Source organism: Chiloscyllium plagiosum, chromosome 6, assembly GCF_004010195.1.
Source record: "Chiloscyllium plagiosum isolate BGI_BamShark_2017 chromosome 6, ASM401019v2, whole genome shotgun sequence".
Lineage (NCBI taxonomy): Eukaryota > Metazoa > Chordata > Chondrichthyes > Orectolobiformes > Hemiscylliidae > Chiloscyllium > Chiloscyllium plagiosum.
In genome coordinates, this window is record NC_057715.1 from 73,512,302 (window position 1) to 73,527,675 (window position 15,374).

Genomic DNA, 15,374 nt, shown 5'->3' on the forward strand with positions numbered 1-15,374 from the left:
ACACCAACTTTCTGAAGAGTATTCCACCCAGACCCCTTCCTCTGCCCTACATTTCCCCTGACTAATGCACCTCACCTACTCCCTCCCTGACACTAAAGACAATTTAGCATGGCCAATTGACCTAACCTGTACATCTTTGGACTGTGGGAAGAAACTGGAACACCCAGAGGAAACCCAGACAGACACAAGTAGAATGTGCAAACTCCAGTCTGCTGAGACTGAAATTAAACGGAGCTGAAATGTGAGGCAGCAGTGCTAACCACTGTGCCACATCTCTAAAAAAATTTATCTTCATCTTTAAGCAATAATGGCATCAAGACTGCGACATCTGCTGTGTCAATCTGGTTCTCGGAAGTTTCAGAAGGAGAAACCATGCATTCTGATGGCCTTGCCTAAGTTCTGAGGGGCCGGGTACATTTAGCTCCTGTCCCATTTGCAAGGTTACAGCTTTCATGTGGTCCACGTGCCTGTTCAGGATCACCTCTCATAACTGAACTTTGTACATGACGGGACCTGACCTCGCTTTGACCCTGCCTCTTACCCATATAGGGCCATTCCCATGGTTTCAACACCAAACTTCATCCCCTGAAGTAAACTGTCTCTTTCCTTTAGAGGAGTCTTGGGTCTAGCATTGGCATTCCTGATGCCATTTCATCTTCTCCTCCCCACTCTACATCTGTGAAGACCAGGTTTAATCTGCTGTGGAGTCTTCTCCACAATAGCAACTCTGCTGGAACTGTCCCCATGGTTGCACAAGGGGTTGTCCTATAATCAAGCAGGAACCGAGACAACTTGGCATTGAGTGAAGCTGCAGGCTGTTTCTTTAAGGCTGCCTTTCCCAAGACCATTGAAAGATTGATGATATGGGGCTGCCCTTACATGCCAAATGCCATTTGACTTTAGAGTTATTGGGTCACAGAGATGTACAGCACGGAAACAGACCCTTCGGTCCAACATGTCCGTGCCGACAGATATCCCAAACCAATCTAATCCCACCTACCATCACTTGGCCCATAACCCTGCAAGCCCTTCCTATTCATATACCCATCCAGGTACCTTTTTAATGTTGCAATTGTACCAGCCTCCACCACTTCCTCTGGCAGCCCATTCCAGACTCGCACCACCCTCTGCATGAAAAAGTTGCCCCTTAAGTCTCATCTATATCTTTCCCCTCTCACCCTAAACCCTCTAGTTCTGGATTCCCCTACCCCACGGAAAATTCCTTGTCTATTTACTCTATCGATGCCTTTCATGCTTTGATAAAGCTTTAGAAGGTCACCTCTCAGCCTCCAATGCTCCAGGGAAAACAGCCCTAGCCGAGTCAGCCTATCCTTATAGCTCAGATCCTCCAACCCTGGCAACATCCTTGTAAATCTTTTCTGAACCCTTTCAAGTTTCATAACATCCTTCCGATAGGAAGGAGACCAGAATTGGATGCAATATTCCAAACGTCGCCTAAGCAAAGTCCTGTACAGCCGCAACATGACCTCCCAACTCCTGTACTCAATACTCTGACCAATAAAGGAAAGCATACCAAACACCTTCTTCACTATCCTATCTATCTGCAACTCTATTTTTAAGGAGCTATGAACCTGCACTCCAAGATCTCTTTGTTCAGCAATATTCAAATTCTCTGCTGGCAAACGATAGCTCATTGTCTGTGACCAACATTTCCAGGAGTCCATGAAATGCAAACGTTGCTCGCAGCTTTTCAAACATCAGCCCCATGTTTGTCAAATGAATTCTATGCACATCTAACCATTTTGAATGAGCACCCACCATGACTAAAAACATAGAGCCCATGAAAGGACTGAAGGGTTTTTGTCCGAAACGTCGATTTCGAAGCTCCTTGGATGCAGCCTGAACTGCTGTGCTCTTCCAGCACCATTAATCCAGAATCTGGTTTCCAGCATCTGCAGTCATTGTTTTTTACCCCATAGTCAATATGCAACTGAGTCCAGTGTTTACCTGGCCACTCATGAATGTGAGGGAGCTGCTGGCAGGAATTTTTGTTCTTATTGACACTCTGGACACAGTCTCAGTGTGCCTATGTTGGCATCCAATCCTGGTCAACAGACATAACTTCTCATGAACAGCTTCATTTTGGAATCCCCTGGATGACCCTGATGGAGTTCAGCCTGCATCTGCAGGTGACTTTAGCTAGGGACAATTAATCTTGCTCCCCATAATAATATGCCTTCCTCTGTGGTGGTCTGGTCTTGCCGGGTTCAAAAAAGTTTCTGTTTTGATGGTCTTTTGTTTCCCCCATCACGACCAGATGTTTAATTTTGCCAGCACCGGATCTTTTAGTGCCCACAGTCTGATACTGTCAGCAGTGATTGGAAGAGTGTTCAGAAAGCTTAAAACCAGAACAGATTCTTCTATATTCCACCAGTGGGAGGTAGCTCAAGACATTTGCATTTGCCACTTGGCCTCCTGAACGGTATTCTAACTTGGAATTGTACACACGTAGAATGAAGCCCACCGCTGATTCTAACCTGAAGCTATCGGCAGCACAGCTATGTCCTATTTGAGTAGCCCCAGCAGGGGTTTGTGATCTGTTACTATTACAAATTTACATCTGTAAAGGCATTGGTAAAACTTTCTCACGTCAAAGATGACCGCTAAATCTTCCTTCTCTTTCTGGCCATATTTCTGTTCGACATCAGCCGAAGCACACGTTATCGGGCATTCCTCCCTGCTGGGCCACCGGTGAGCTAACACTACTGCGGTACCGTACTGGAAGGGATCACATGTTAACACATCTCATTTGGGATCACAGTGTGTTAACATCTTACAGGACGATACATGCTTCTTCAGTTCTCTGAAAGCTATGCTTTGGCTAAGAAACTGTTTCCAAAGCTGACCCTTTTTCAATTGCAAATGGAAGACTGCCAGGATGTAGGCCAGGTTACACACTTCTGTAATAATTCACCAACCCAAGGAAAGACTTAAGCTCTAGTACAGATGGGAGAGCTGGGTCACTTTCAATTGCCCGTACTTTATCTTCCAATGGATGTATCCCGGTCTTGTTGACTCTGTAATCTAAGTATGTCACTTGGAATGGCCAAAACACACATTTTTCCATCGTAAGGCATCACCTGCCTTGGAGAAATGTTTAAGCACTATGTCTGTTCTTTATATGCTCTTTATTGGTCTTCCCTTTATTAGGGAATCCCGTCAGAATATCCTGTATCCAAAATAATAAAGAAATATCCAAAATAAAAATAATTCACACACAAAAATGCTATTTAAGAGGTAAGTTCCATGAATTTTAAAGAATGCTACTGACAGAGTCAGAGCCACAATTGTTTACAAATGTACTCAGCTTGAAGACTTCTATCAAAACACACATACGTGGTGGAATAAATAGACAGGAAGTATATTAAAAATCCTAGTAATCATTGATAAGGATTTTAAAATGAAACTATCTACATAAACCTGCTAATAAAACTAAATTTGAGAATAACTACATCTGTTTGTTTATACTAAAAGTATTTTAATGTCGTCACTCTGAAGACATCTACAATTCATGATTTTTGTTTGTCAATTTAACCACACTAACTATTCTAATTCTTACCACGTTTCCCATCAGCTCTGCTTTGATGATCTTTGCTCCAAGTTTATTCATCTCTTCCTCACTGAGGGGTTGTGGAAGTTCTTTTCTTGTAGTAAGAGATCTAATTGGAATAGCAGCACTGCTTCTTGGGAAAACAGGGTAAAACCCATAGAAAAGAAATATGAGTAAGTTTTCAAAATCCACTATCAAAGATATGCAAAGTTTCATAGGATTTGTGTTCCTTTCACAATTTTGAAAAAAGCAAAAATAGCTTTGCTTATTAATTATGCACTATTAAATGGTTTAACAGGCAACCTTGTATTTTAACAATATTTTGGTACTTCATTATAAAGTGCAGTCAAATAACACAGGAATTCAAAATAAATGTTTACAGTGACTGCAACTCAAACTCTATTTACAAAATAATGCTGAAAAACCATGATGTGCTTTGGTTTACCATCATTTCATTTATTTAAAATTTATTTCTGGAAACCAGCAGCTTTACTTGGCTAAAACAGCTACAATTTTAACACGACAAAGTCCTGTACATTGAAATTTCATCAAGGTTCAGTGGTTTAAAGAAAATCTGGCTAAGTGTCACTAAATAGTTTATTTGTCACTTAAGAGTGATCCTGAGAGGAAACAGCAATCTGTTGGTAAGACTGGAGAAAATAAAGCTGAGGATAAAATCAAATTCAGAACACCAGCTGAATGGAGAAAACTGAGAAAGAAATTCAAAGCTGACATCACTGCCACATATTTAACAAATTTGTGGGTAGTAACTAAGGTTTGGTTTGTTTTATCAAATTACTCATTTTTCACCATTGAAATTCACATGAAGGAAGTTTCCACTCTGATTAGATTGATGAATACTATTTTCAATGCCTTCAGTTAACATTCTACTATTTTAATATCCAAGGTCAGTTTCTTTTGTGAGTGAATTTACAGTTTTATAAGACATTAGTTTCTGATTAGTTGAGTTCAATGTTTTGTGTTTTAGTGGTCAATTTTCATAAATTTCAAGCTAAGTGGATTGACCATTACAATAAACCAGCAGTGACCTGATGCATGCCCTCTTCAATGTGGGAGCTCAAGTTCAAGCTTCATGTTTTGAAGTCTGAAAAGAAGCCAGAGTAATTTCAATGTGGTGGTGACAGGACAGCTACAGAAAATGCAGGAGATCAGCAAAGAGGTGATCAGTAGATAGGGTAGAAGATAGACACAGGTAGTGCTAGAACTCCCCAACCCGGCCGCACTTGTTAACCACTTTTCATTTTCGAAGGCCAGGGAGGGTGATAGTTTCTTGAGGTAATAAAAGCTCCAGCAACATGAGAAATTTGACTTCAGGCAAGGAGACTAGACATGCAGTGGCTATAGGGGATTTATAGCTCATAGAATAAGATGGACACTTCTGGAACTGCAATGCAATTCTATAAACGGTCTGCTGATTTTGTTAGAGTAAAGTAAATCACAAAGTGGGAGGAGTCATTGTTCATGTTGGAACCAACAATATAGATGTTCAGGTCCTTCAGATAAAATTTCAGGGACAAGGTAAAATATTAGACCACAGAAAGCAGTAATCTCAAGATTACTCCGTGACTCAAGCCAGTGAGTACAGATAGATAGTGCAGGTGAATGCATGGCTGAGAATTTGATGGAAGAGGGAGACTTGCAGATTTTTGGGTCATTGAGTCTAGTTTTGTTGGATATAGTATCCGTACAAGATAATAAGGCTGCACCTGAACAAACCCAAGACAATGTTTCCACTGAAAGATTAAGAAGAACTGCTGAGAAGAGGGGATACAGTATATACTAGAGTAATAGTCGATCTCATGGAAAAGGCGACCCACAATTTTTGGCTGAGAAATCTGTAATTTTCTATATTTCTTGTGTAAAAGTTGATCCTAGCTCTTCATTGATAACAGATCAATATTTGTGAGTAAGCGTGCCAGCCATCACACTCCACTCCATATTTTCGATCTTACCATAATTCGGTTTTTTACTTTATTCATTTAGAGAACAATTGGGCTTCTGCTAATGATACCATATGAATTTTGACTAGCATCAATTTCAGCCACTCAAAAGCAGTATCCATATAATAGTCAACCCCTTAATTTGACCTTAAAAAGTAGTCAAAAATGTAACTATTATTGTATATACAGGAAACTAGTTTGGCTGGGAGAAAGACACCACAAGACAATTGAAAAAAGATCAGAGGATAGAAAGGTACACCTAGTAATTACAAATAATGACAGGGACAAGACCAAGAAAAAAAATCAAAAATGGCAAAAGAGATATTAAAATTGTGTGCGCATCAGTGTCTGTAGTCTAACTAATAAGGGTAGTGAACTAATTGGGATTATGATGTGATGAACAAGGCCATGCACAGGAGCTTAATATTCCTGATTAGCTGTATTTAAGAACATGAGAGAGGGAAAAAGAGAAAGTATGGTAATATTAATTAGCAATGATATTCAAATTCTGAAGAAGGATTTTAGCACTGAATTTAAAACAAAAACAGAAAGGATTGGATGAATTTAGCAGCATCTGTGGAGAGAGAAAGAGAGTTCAATGTGACGCGCTTTACCTGCTTTTGCTTTTATTCACACTGAATTCATTTGGCCTGCATTGACAAACAGAGGGAGAGCAATTGCACTGTTCTGAGGACTTTTTTTTGAATTACAAACAAAATGAGAACATTTTTCACCAAATTTAAAAAGTATTTAACAAAAAGGAATTGCAATAAGATGATATTTAATCTTAATACAGACTGGTATATTCAAAGGGTTAAGAAGAATATCTGTTGTGTATAGGAGGAAAGTATATCTGCAGTCCAACAAAGGGAAAAAGCAATTTTGCATCTGGTTCTCAGAAATGCAGCACTGTCGGACGTCATTTGGATAAGTGACCACAATATCACTCTCCTTAATTATGGGAAAGGATCAGAAAATGTTAAAGGTAAATTTCTGTACTCGGAACAGCCAGTTTTGATGGAAATATCCAGGCAAATTGAAGGGTAAAGCCTTAAAGAGGAAAAATGTCTATTCAAGATCAAATTGTGGTGTTAGAAACACATGAAGGAAGATGCAGTAGATTAAAGGGAAAGATCAATGCTATAGACCAAGACAACAATAATGGTAACAATAATCAGAGCTTAACACAAGAAAATAAAGCATTCAAAATTAAAAATGTACCAGCAGGTAAGGCCAGAGTTTGCACAAATAGTAAAAAGGAATAACTAATTATGGAATTTGCACAGCACTGAGAACAAAACAGCTCAAATAGAAAATACTTGGGACTTGGTAGCTGCAACAGTGACATGTTTACAAGTGAGCAAGCTGGAACCTGAATATTCAAGGGAAACTGACATTTCACAAAGTCAGGAAGCTTGGAAAAGATACATTAACTGGGATAGATATATTAATTAAGCTAGAATACAATAATCATGGATAGCACAACAGTAAAAGATGACCTTAATTCTAAAGATCAGCATGTAGAGTCAATTTGGGTACAGATAAGAAAGAACAAATGTAAGAATTCATTCATGGCAGTAGTTTAGAGGTTCCCCACCAGAAACTACATTGGAAAACAAGAGTATACAGGAAGAAATAAAAGGGGTCTTGTTAGAAAGCCACCGTGGTAATCATAGGCAATTTTAATCTACATATAGATTGAATGGAGCAAATTGACAAAGGTAACCTAAAAGATGAGTTTGTAGAGTGTTTTTTGAGACAATTAGAGCAGCATGTTCCAGAACCACCCAAAAGGCAGGCTACTCTAGAACTGGTACTACATCACCACACAGTGAAGAGATCTCTAGGTAGCATTGATCATTATATCATTGAATTTCACCATCAGTTTGAAAGTACAAGAGTGAGAATAAGACCAGCATTTTAAACTTAAATAAATTAAACCACAAGTTATGATGACAGAGGTGCTGAAAACAAACGGTGAAATTACATTAATTGGGTGAGACAATAAAGATGCAGAGGAAGACATTTAAGGAGATATTTCACAAGACTCAAAGATACATTTCGTGCGAAAGAGAAGGATGCTCCTGAAGGATGCTTACAGAGAAGATGTCATTAAGATGTTTTCTTTTGGGAGATACAAGAACTCGAGGACAAAAAAAAAGGAATCTCCCATTTAAGATGGAGATGAGGAGAATTTCTTTTTCTTTTGCAAGGTTGGTCATTTATAGCATTCTCTTCCTGAGACACCAGTGGAAGCAGATCAGTGATGTTTTGTTAAGGCTGAGTCAGATAGATTCTTGACTGACAAAGGATTCAAAAGGCAACATGGAGCAGATAGGAATGTAGAGCTGAGGTCATTGTCAGATGAATCATGATATGATCAATATGAATCACCATCTCCTCTATCAACTTTGACTGTACATCTAGAGATGCAAACTGGAAGAAAAAAGCTGTAAAAATCACAACTAATGTGTCCTGTATGGCAAAAGATATAATAGTTAAAACAGAAATGGATGTCTCAAAACAAACACCAGGAGCAAAATTCAGTCATTATTAGAAAGATTATTGGAAGAACTGGAGGGAATATTGTTATGGAACAGGCCAGATCCACCTCCACCTCCCCCCACCCCTCAAAATATTTTAAGAAGGTAGCCTAAACCCTAACTTTTTCTTACTTTAAAGGCATATGTGAAATGGATATTCCAGGTGTGATGCAGGTGAATAAACCACTCAACTTTAAGCAAAACAATATATTTGAACACTTCAGTTGAAACACGAACAAAAGAAAGTGGAATTTAGAATAACTTAACAATTAGAAAACTTAACTGACTCGACATAGGAACTTAACTAAGGAGTTGTTCCAATTCCTGCAACATCCCATAAACACACCCCTTGGCAAAAGGTAAATTCAAACAGTTTCTTATTGGCAGGAAAGATTTGAGAGAGAAGTCAGCCAGGGATTATCCGTTAAAGCTTGGAGCTTTTTCTGCTATAACTAAACCAAGCAGCTTCTCACTGTTACAACTGAACCAAACTATAAAAAACCTGAACTGACAGGACTGACCACACCGCTGCCATTATTAAAATAGACATTTCCAGACATTTCAGCACCTCTGCCTTTACAATCTCTTGAAAAAACCCAAGGACAAAAAAAAACCTTGTTAAAGTGACACCATTGACATATTATGCTTTAAAAATGATTTAATACAGGAGCACTTAGAAAACAATGACATTGATCACAGAATTAGAATGGGTTTACAAAAGTGAAATTATGCTTGACAAATCAACTAGAATTGAAACTTTATTGCTGGAACAGCACAGCAGGTCAGGCAGCATCCAGGGAACAGGAGATTCGCGTTTCGGGCACAGGCCCTTCCTCAGGAAGGGCCTGTGCCCGAAACGTCGAATCTCCTGTTCCCTGGATGCTGCCTGACCTGCTGTGCTGTTCCAGCAATAAAGTTTCAACTTTGATCTCCAGCATCTGCAGACCTCACTTTCTCCTCGAAGAAATCAACTAGAATGTTGAGTGGATGTAAAGTCAGCTGTTGGTTTAGTTGTTGATAAAGAATAACCAGGGGAATGTAGGTTATTTGGACTTCCAGAAGGTTTTTGATAAGGTTCTACAGAAGAGATTAATATGTAAAATTAAAATCATCGGATAGGGATAGTGTACTGGCACAGACAGAGAACTGACAGGTAGGCAGGAAATAAAGGGTAGGAATAAAGGGTAGGAATAAAGGGGTCTTTATCCGAGTGGCAGCCAGTAACTGCTGTGGTACAGCAGGGATCAGTGCTTGGATCTCCATCTATTCACAATACATCTTAGTGATTTAGATGAGACTACTAAATGCAGTATTGCCAAGTTTACAGACGACGCAAAGCTGGGTGGGAGGCTAAGCTGTAAGGAGGATGTAGAGGGGCTTCACTGTGATTTGGAGAAGTTGAATGAGTGGGCAAATATATGACAGAAAGAAAGAAAAATGAACTATAACATTAGTAGCAAAAACAGAAAAATAGATTGTCTGAATGGCAATAGATTCTGAAAAAGAAAATATGCAACAAGACCTGGATCCTCGTACACCAATTGCTGATAATAAGTTTGCAGGTGCAGAAGGCGATAGAGGCGCAGTATAGAAGCAGGAAGGTCATGTGCAATTGTTCAGAGCCTGATAAAAGCCATACCTGGGGTATGGTGAGCAGTTTTGGTCTGGATGGATGTCCTGGCTATGGACAGAATACAATGAATGTTTAACAGACTGATTCCTGGGATTTAAAAAATCTGGATTAGTTAGGACCAAATTCACTGGGGAGTGTAAGAACAAGGAGAAATCTCATAGAAACCTAGCTGGATGTTTGGTTTGCAATGCAGAGTGATGTCAACAACATGAATTCAATTCCTGCACTGGCTCAGGTTGCCATGAAGGATTCTCCTTCTCAGGCTCTCCACTCCCCGGGCGTGGTAACCCTCAGGTTAAGCCATCAGTTGCCTCTAATGAGGGAGCAGCCCAGACCAGCCCAGACCAGCCCAGACCAGCAAAGACCCTTCAGTCCAACTTGTCCATGCTGACCAGATGTCTTAGATTAATATAGTCCCATTTGCCAGCATTTGGCCCATATCCCTCTAAACCCTTCCTACTTATACCCATCCAGACACCTTTCAAATGATGTAATGTTTCAGCCTCCACCACTTCCTCTGGCAGCTCATTCCAAACATACACCACCAAATGTATGAAAAGTTGCCTCTTAGGTCCCTTTTAAATTTTTCTCCTCTTATCCTAAACCCATGCCCTCTAGTTCTGGGCTCCGCCATCCCAAGGAAAATACCTTGTCTATTTACCCTATCCATGCCCCTCATAATTTTGTAAACCTCTACAAGGTCACCCCTCAGCCTCCGACACTCCCGGGAAAACAGCCCCAGCCTAGTGGGCAGCACGGTGGCACAGTGGTTAGCACTGCTGCCTCACAAGTCCAGAGACCCGGGTTCAATTCTCGATTCAGGCGACTGACTGTGTGGAGTTTGCACATTCTCCCCGTGTCTGCGTGGGTTTCCTCCGGGTGCGCCGGTTTCCTCCCACAGTCCAAAGATGTGCAGGTCAGGTGAATTGGCCATGCTAAATTGCCCGTATTGTTAGGTAGGGGGGTAAATGTAGGGGAATGGGTGGGTTGCATTTCGGCGGGTCGGTGTGGACTTGTTGGGCCGTAGGGCCTGTTTCCACACTGTAAGTAATCTAATCTAATCTAATCTAATCTAATCTAATCTAATCTATTCAGCCTCTCCCTACAGCTCAAAACCTCCAACCCTAGCAATATCCTTGTAAATCTTTTCTGAACCCTTTCAAGTTTCACAACATTCTTCCAGTTGGAAGGAGACCAGAATTGCACACATTCCAAAAGTAACCTAACCAATGTCCTGTGTAGCCGCAATATGACCTCCCAACTCCTGTACTCAATGCTCTGACCAATAAGGCAAAGCATACCAAACTATCCTATTCTTCACTATCCTATCTACCTGAGACTCCACTTTCAAGGAACTATGAACTTGCACTCCAAGGTCTCTGTTCAGCAACATTCTCCAGAACCTTACCATTAAGTGTATAAGACCTGCCCTGATTTGCCTTTCCAAAATGCAGCACCTCAAACTTATCTAAACTAAACTCCATCTGCTGCTCCTTGGGCCCATTGGCCCATCTGATCAAGATCCCGTTGTACTCTCAGGTAACCTTCTTCACTGTCCACTACACCTCCAATTTCAGCGTCATCCGCAAACATACTAACTATATCTCCTATGTTCACATCCAAATCATTTATATAAATGATCAAAAGCAGTGGACCCAGCACCGATCGCTATAGCACACCACTGGTCACAAGCGTGCAGTCTGAAAAACCAGCCTCCACCACCACCTTCTGTCTTCAACCTTTGAGTCAGTTCTGTATCCAAATGGTAGTTCTCCCTGTATTCCATATGATCTAACCTCGCTAACCAGTCTACCATCAGGAACCTTGTCGAACGCCTTATTCAAGTTCATAGATGATCACGTCCAGCGCTCCGCCCTCATTAATCATCTTTGTTACCTTTTCAAAAAACTCAATCAAATTAGTGAGACTTGATTTCCCACGCACATAGCTATGTTGACCATCCCTAATCTGTCCTTGCCTTTCCAAGTACATGTAAATCCCGTCCCTCAGGATTGTGGGCGGCACGGTGGCACAGTGGTTAGCACTGCTGCCTCACAGCGCCAGAGACCCGGGTTCAATTCCCGCCTCAGGCGACTGACTGTGTGGAGTTTGCACGTTCTCCCCGTGTCTGCGTGGGTTTCCTCCGGGTGCTCCGGTTTCCTCCCACAGTCCAAAGATGTGCAGGTCAGGTGAATTGGCCATACTAAATTGCCCATAGTGTTAGGTAAGGGGTAAATGTAGGGGTATGGGTGGGTTGCGCTTCGGCGGGGCGGTGTGGACTTGTTGGGCCGAAGGGCCTGTTTCCACACTGTAAGTAATCTAATCTAATCTAATCTAATCCCCTCCAACAATTTGCCCATCACCAACATCAGGCTCACCATTCTATAGTTCACGGGCTTTTCCTTACCACCTTTCCTAAATAGTGGCATTTTGTCAGCCAACCTCTGGTCTTCCGGCACCTCACCTGTGACTATTGATGATCCAAATAATTCTCTGCCGTAGAAAGCAGTTGAGACCAAAACATTGCATCTTATTTTTGAGAAGGAATTAGATGTAATTCTTTGGGCTAAAGGAATCAAAGAGATGGTGAGGAACAGGGTAACGAGTACGATAACCAGTCATGACTGTACTGAATGGTGCAGCAGGCTCAAAGAGCCAAATGGTCCATAAGACCAGTGTATGAAAAAAGTTAGCAATCAAACTTCAAGCACACTGGACAAACGAAGGACGATGAGAAAAGGGCCGGTTAATACAGGACTGAAGGTGTTATATCTGAATGTACACAGTATAAGCAATCAAGGTAAATGAACTTGTGTGCAGATCAAAACTGGCAGGTATGACATTGTGGTCATCATGAAGAGATGACTGCAAGGGGATCAGGACTGGGAGTTGAATATTCAAGATATACATTTGATCGAGAAGATAAGTAGTTGGGTAGACAGAATGGGGTTGCCTTATTAGCAAGAGATTAAATTTAGTCAACAGTAAGAATCGAAATAGGGCTAGATGGTGTAGAATCTGTGTAGATAGAATTGAAGAACCGCAAAAGGTAAAAAAAACATAATTGGAGTTATTTACAGGCCTTCAAATACTAGTCAGGAGCTGGGGTGCAAGAAACACCAGGAGATAGAAAAGATGTGTAGTAAATGGAAAATTTGCAGTGATAATGGGGGATTTCATTATGCAGGTGGACTTGGAAAAACAGGTTGGCAGTGGATTGCAAGAAAAGAATTTGTAGAATGTCTACAAGATGGCTTTTTGGAGCAGCTTGTGATGGAGCCCACTAGGGAACAGGCAGTACTGGATTTAATGTTGTGCAATGACGCAGACTTGATAAGGGAGTTTGAGGTAAAGCAACCCTTAGAAGGCAGTGATCATAATATGATTGAATTTACTCTGCAATTTGAGAGGGAGAAGATAGAATCAGAGGCAAAGATATTACAGCTGAACAAAGGCAACTACAGAAGCATGAGGGAGGAGCTGTGTACAACTGACTTGGAGAGGAGCCTTGCAGGAAAAGCTGTGGAATGGCAATGGCTGGAGTTTCTGGGATTAATTCAGGAGACACAGCAGAGATTCATCTTGAGGAAAAAGAAGCATGGTACAGGGAGGATGAGGCAGCCATTGCTGACTAGGGAAGTCAAGCAAAGCATAAAAGCAAAAGCATATAATGTGGTGAAGGACTGTGGGAAACCAGAGGTTTAGGAGGCTTACATAGACCAACAAAGAAATAAGGAGGGAGAAGATTAAACATGAAGGGAAGCTAGCCAGTAATATAAAGGAAGACTTTAAGAGTTTATTTAGATATATAAAGGGCAAAACAGAGGCAAAAGTGGGCATTGGGTCACTGGAAAATGACTCCTGAGTTAGCAGTGGGTAACAAGGAAATGGCTTAGGAACTGAATAACTAATTTGCATCAGTCTTCACAGTGGAAGACAAAAGTAATATTCCAAAAATTCAACAAAGTGAGTGGACACAGATGAGTATGGTGGCCATCACCGAGGAGAAGGCTAAAAAAAACTGAAGGTGGATAAATAACGTGGACCAGATGGACGACAAGTTCCTGACGAAGGGCTTTTGCCCAAAATGTCAATTCTCCTGCTCCTTGGATGCTGCCTGACGTGTTGTGCTTTTCCAGTAGCACACTCTCTACTCAGATGGACTACACCCCAGAGTTTGAAGGGAGATAGCTAAAGCGATAGGGAAGGTGTTAGTGGTGATCTTTCAAAATCGCTAGAACCAGGGAGGACTCCAGAGGACTGAAAAATCGCTAATGTGACACCTCCGTTTAAAAAAAGCAGTAAGGCAAAAGACGGAAAATCACAGACTGACGAATCTAACCTCGGTCATGGGTAAGACCCTGGAATCCATTGTGAAGGATGAGATTTCTGAATACTTGGAAGTGTATGGTAAAATAGGGCTGAAAATGTGTTGCTGGAAAAGCGCAGCAGGTCAGGCAGCATCCAAGGAGCAGGAGAATCGACGTTTCGGGCATGAGCCCTCAGTTCCTTCATCTGGATTGTTAATGTATGAAGTGAGAAGTTGTGTCCCAATGCTGAGCATTGCGAAACACCACTTGCCATGGCTGCCATTCTGAGAAGCAATCTTTTACCCCCAGTCTCTGCTTTCTGCCAGACAGCCGGACTTTTATCCATTCTCGCACTTTGACACCAAGGGCCCTTGGAATGAAGAAGGGCTCATGCCCGAAACGCCGATTCTCCTGCTCCTTGGATGCTGCCTGACCTGCTGCGCTTTTCCAGCAACACATTTTCAGCTCTGATCTCCAGCATCTGCAGTCCTCACTTTCTCCTATGGTAAAATTGGGAAAAGTCCGCATGGTTTCATCAAGGGGAGGGCATGTCTGACAAATCTGCTAGGATTCTTTGAGGAAGTAACCTGCAGGTTAGACCCAGGAGAGCCAATGGATGCTATCTACCTGGACTTCAAGAAGGCCTTTGACTAGGTCCTACACAGAAGGCTACTGAGCAAGATAAGGGCCCTTGGTGTCAAAGTGCTAGAATGGATAAAGGTCTGGCTGTCTGGCTGAAAGCAGAGACTGGGGGTAATAGATTGCTTCTCAGAATGGCAGCCAATGACATGTGGTGTTTCGCAATGCTCAGCATTGGGACACAACTTCTCACTTCATACATTAACAATCTAGATGAAGAAACTGAGGGCATTTTGGCTAAGTTTGCAGATGATGCAAAGATAGGTAGAGGGACAGGTAGCATTGAGGTGGTGGGGAGACTGCAGAAGGGTTTGGACAGGTTAAAATAGTGGGCAAAGAAGTGGCAGATGGAGTATAACATTGGAAAGTGTGAGGTCATGCATTTTGATGGGAGGAATAGAAGCATGGACTATTTTCTAAATGGGGAGACAATTCAGAAGTCTGAAGTGCAAAGAGACTTGGGAGTTCTAGTCCAGGATTCTCTCAAGGCAAACTTGCAGGTTAAGTCAGTAGTTAGGATGGCAAATGCAATGATGGCATTTATTTTGAGAGGACTGTAATAGTCCCTGTACAAGTAGGGTAGTAGGGATATTCCAGGTAACTATAGACCAGTGAGCCTGACATCGGTGGTGGGGAAGTTGCTGGAGAGAGTACTGAGAGATAGGGTCTATTTATATTTAGAAAAGAATGAGCTTATCAGTGATAGGCAACATGGTT

The 15,374-nt window shown here is 41.5% G+C and overlaps 1 protein-coding gene across 3 annotated transcripts in view; it reads right to left on the bottom strand.

The window, feature by feature from the left end:
- Nucleotides 1–15,374, bottom strand: part of cwf19l2 (CWF19 like cell cycle control factor 2) — a 137,794-nt gene that overhangs the window by 55,411 nt on the left and 67,009 nt on the right. Inside the window, exon 9 of one of the 3 annotated variants that reach the window (XM_043691833.1) lies at nt 3,581–3,698. In XM_043691833.1, coding sequence (XP_043547768.1) covers nt 3,581–3,698 — 118 coding nt within the window. Of the gene's footprint in view, nt 1–3,580; nt 3,705–15,374 lie in introns of all 3 variants that reach the window. The other 2 variants (XM_043691831.1, XM_043691830.1) reach the window with 2 other exon arrangements.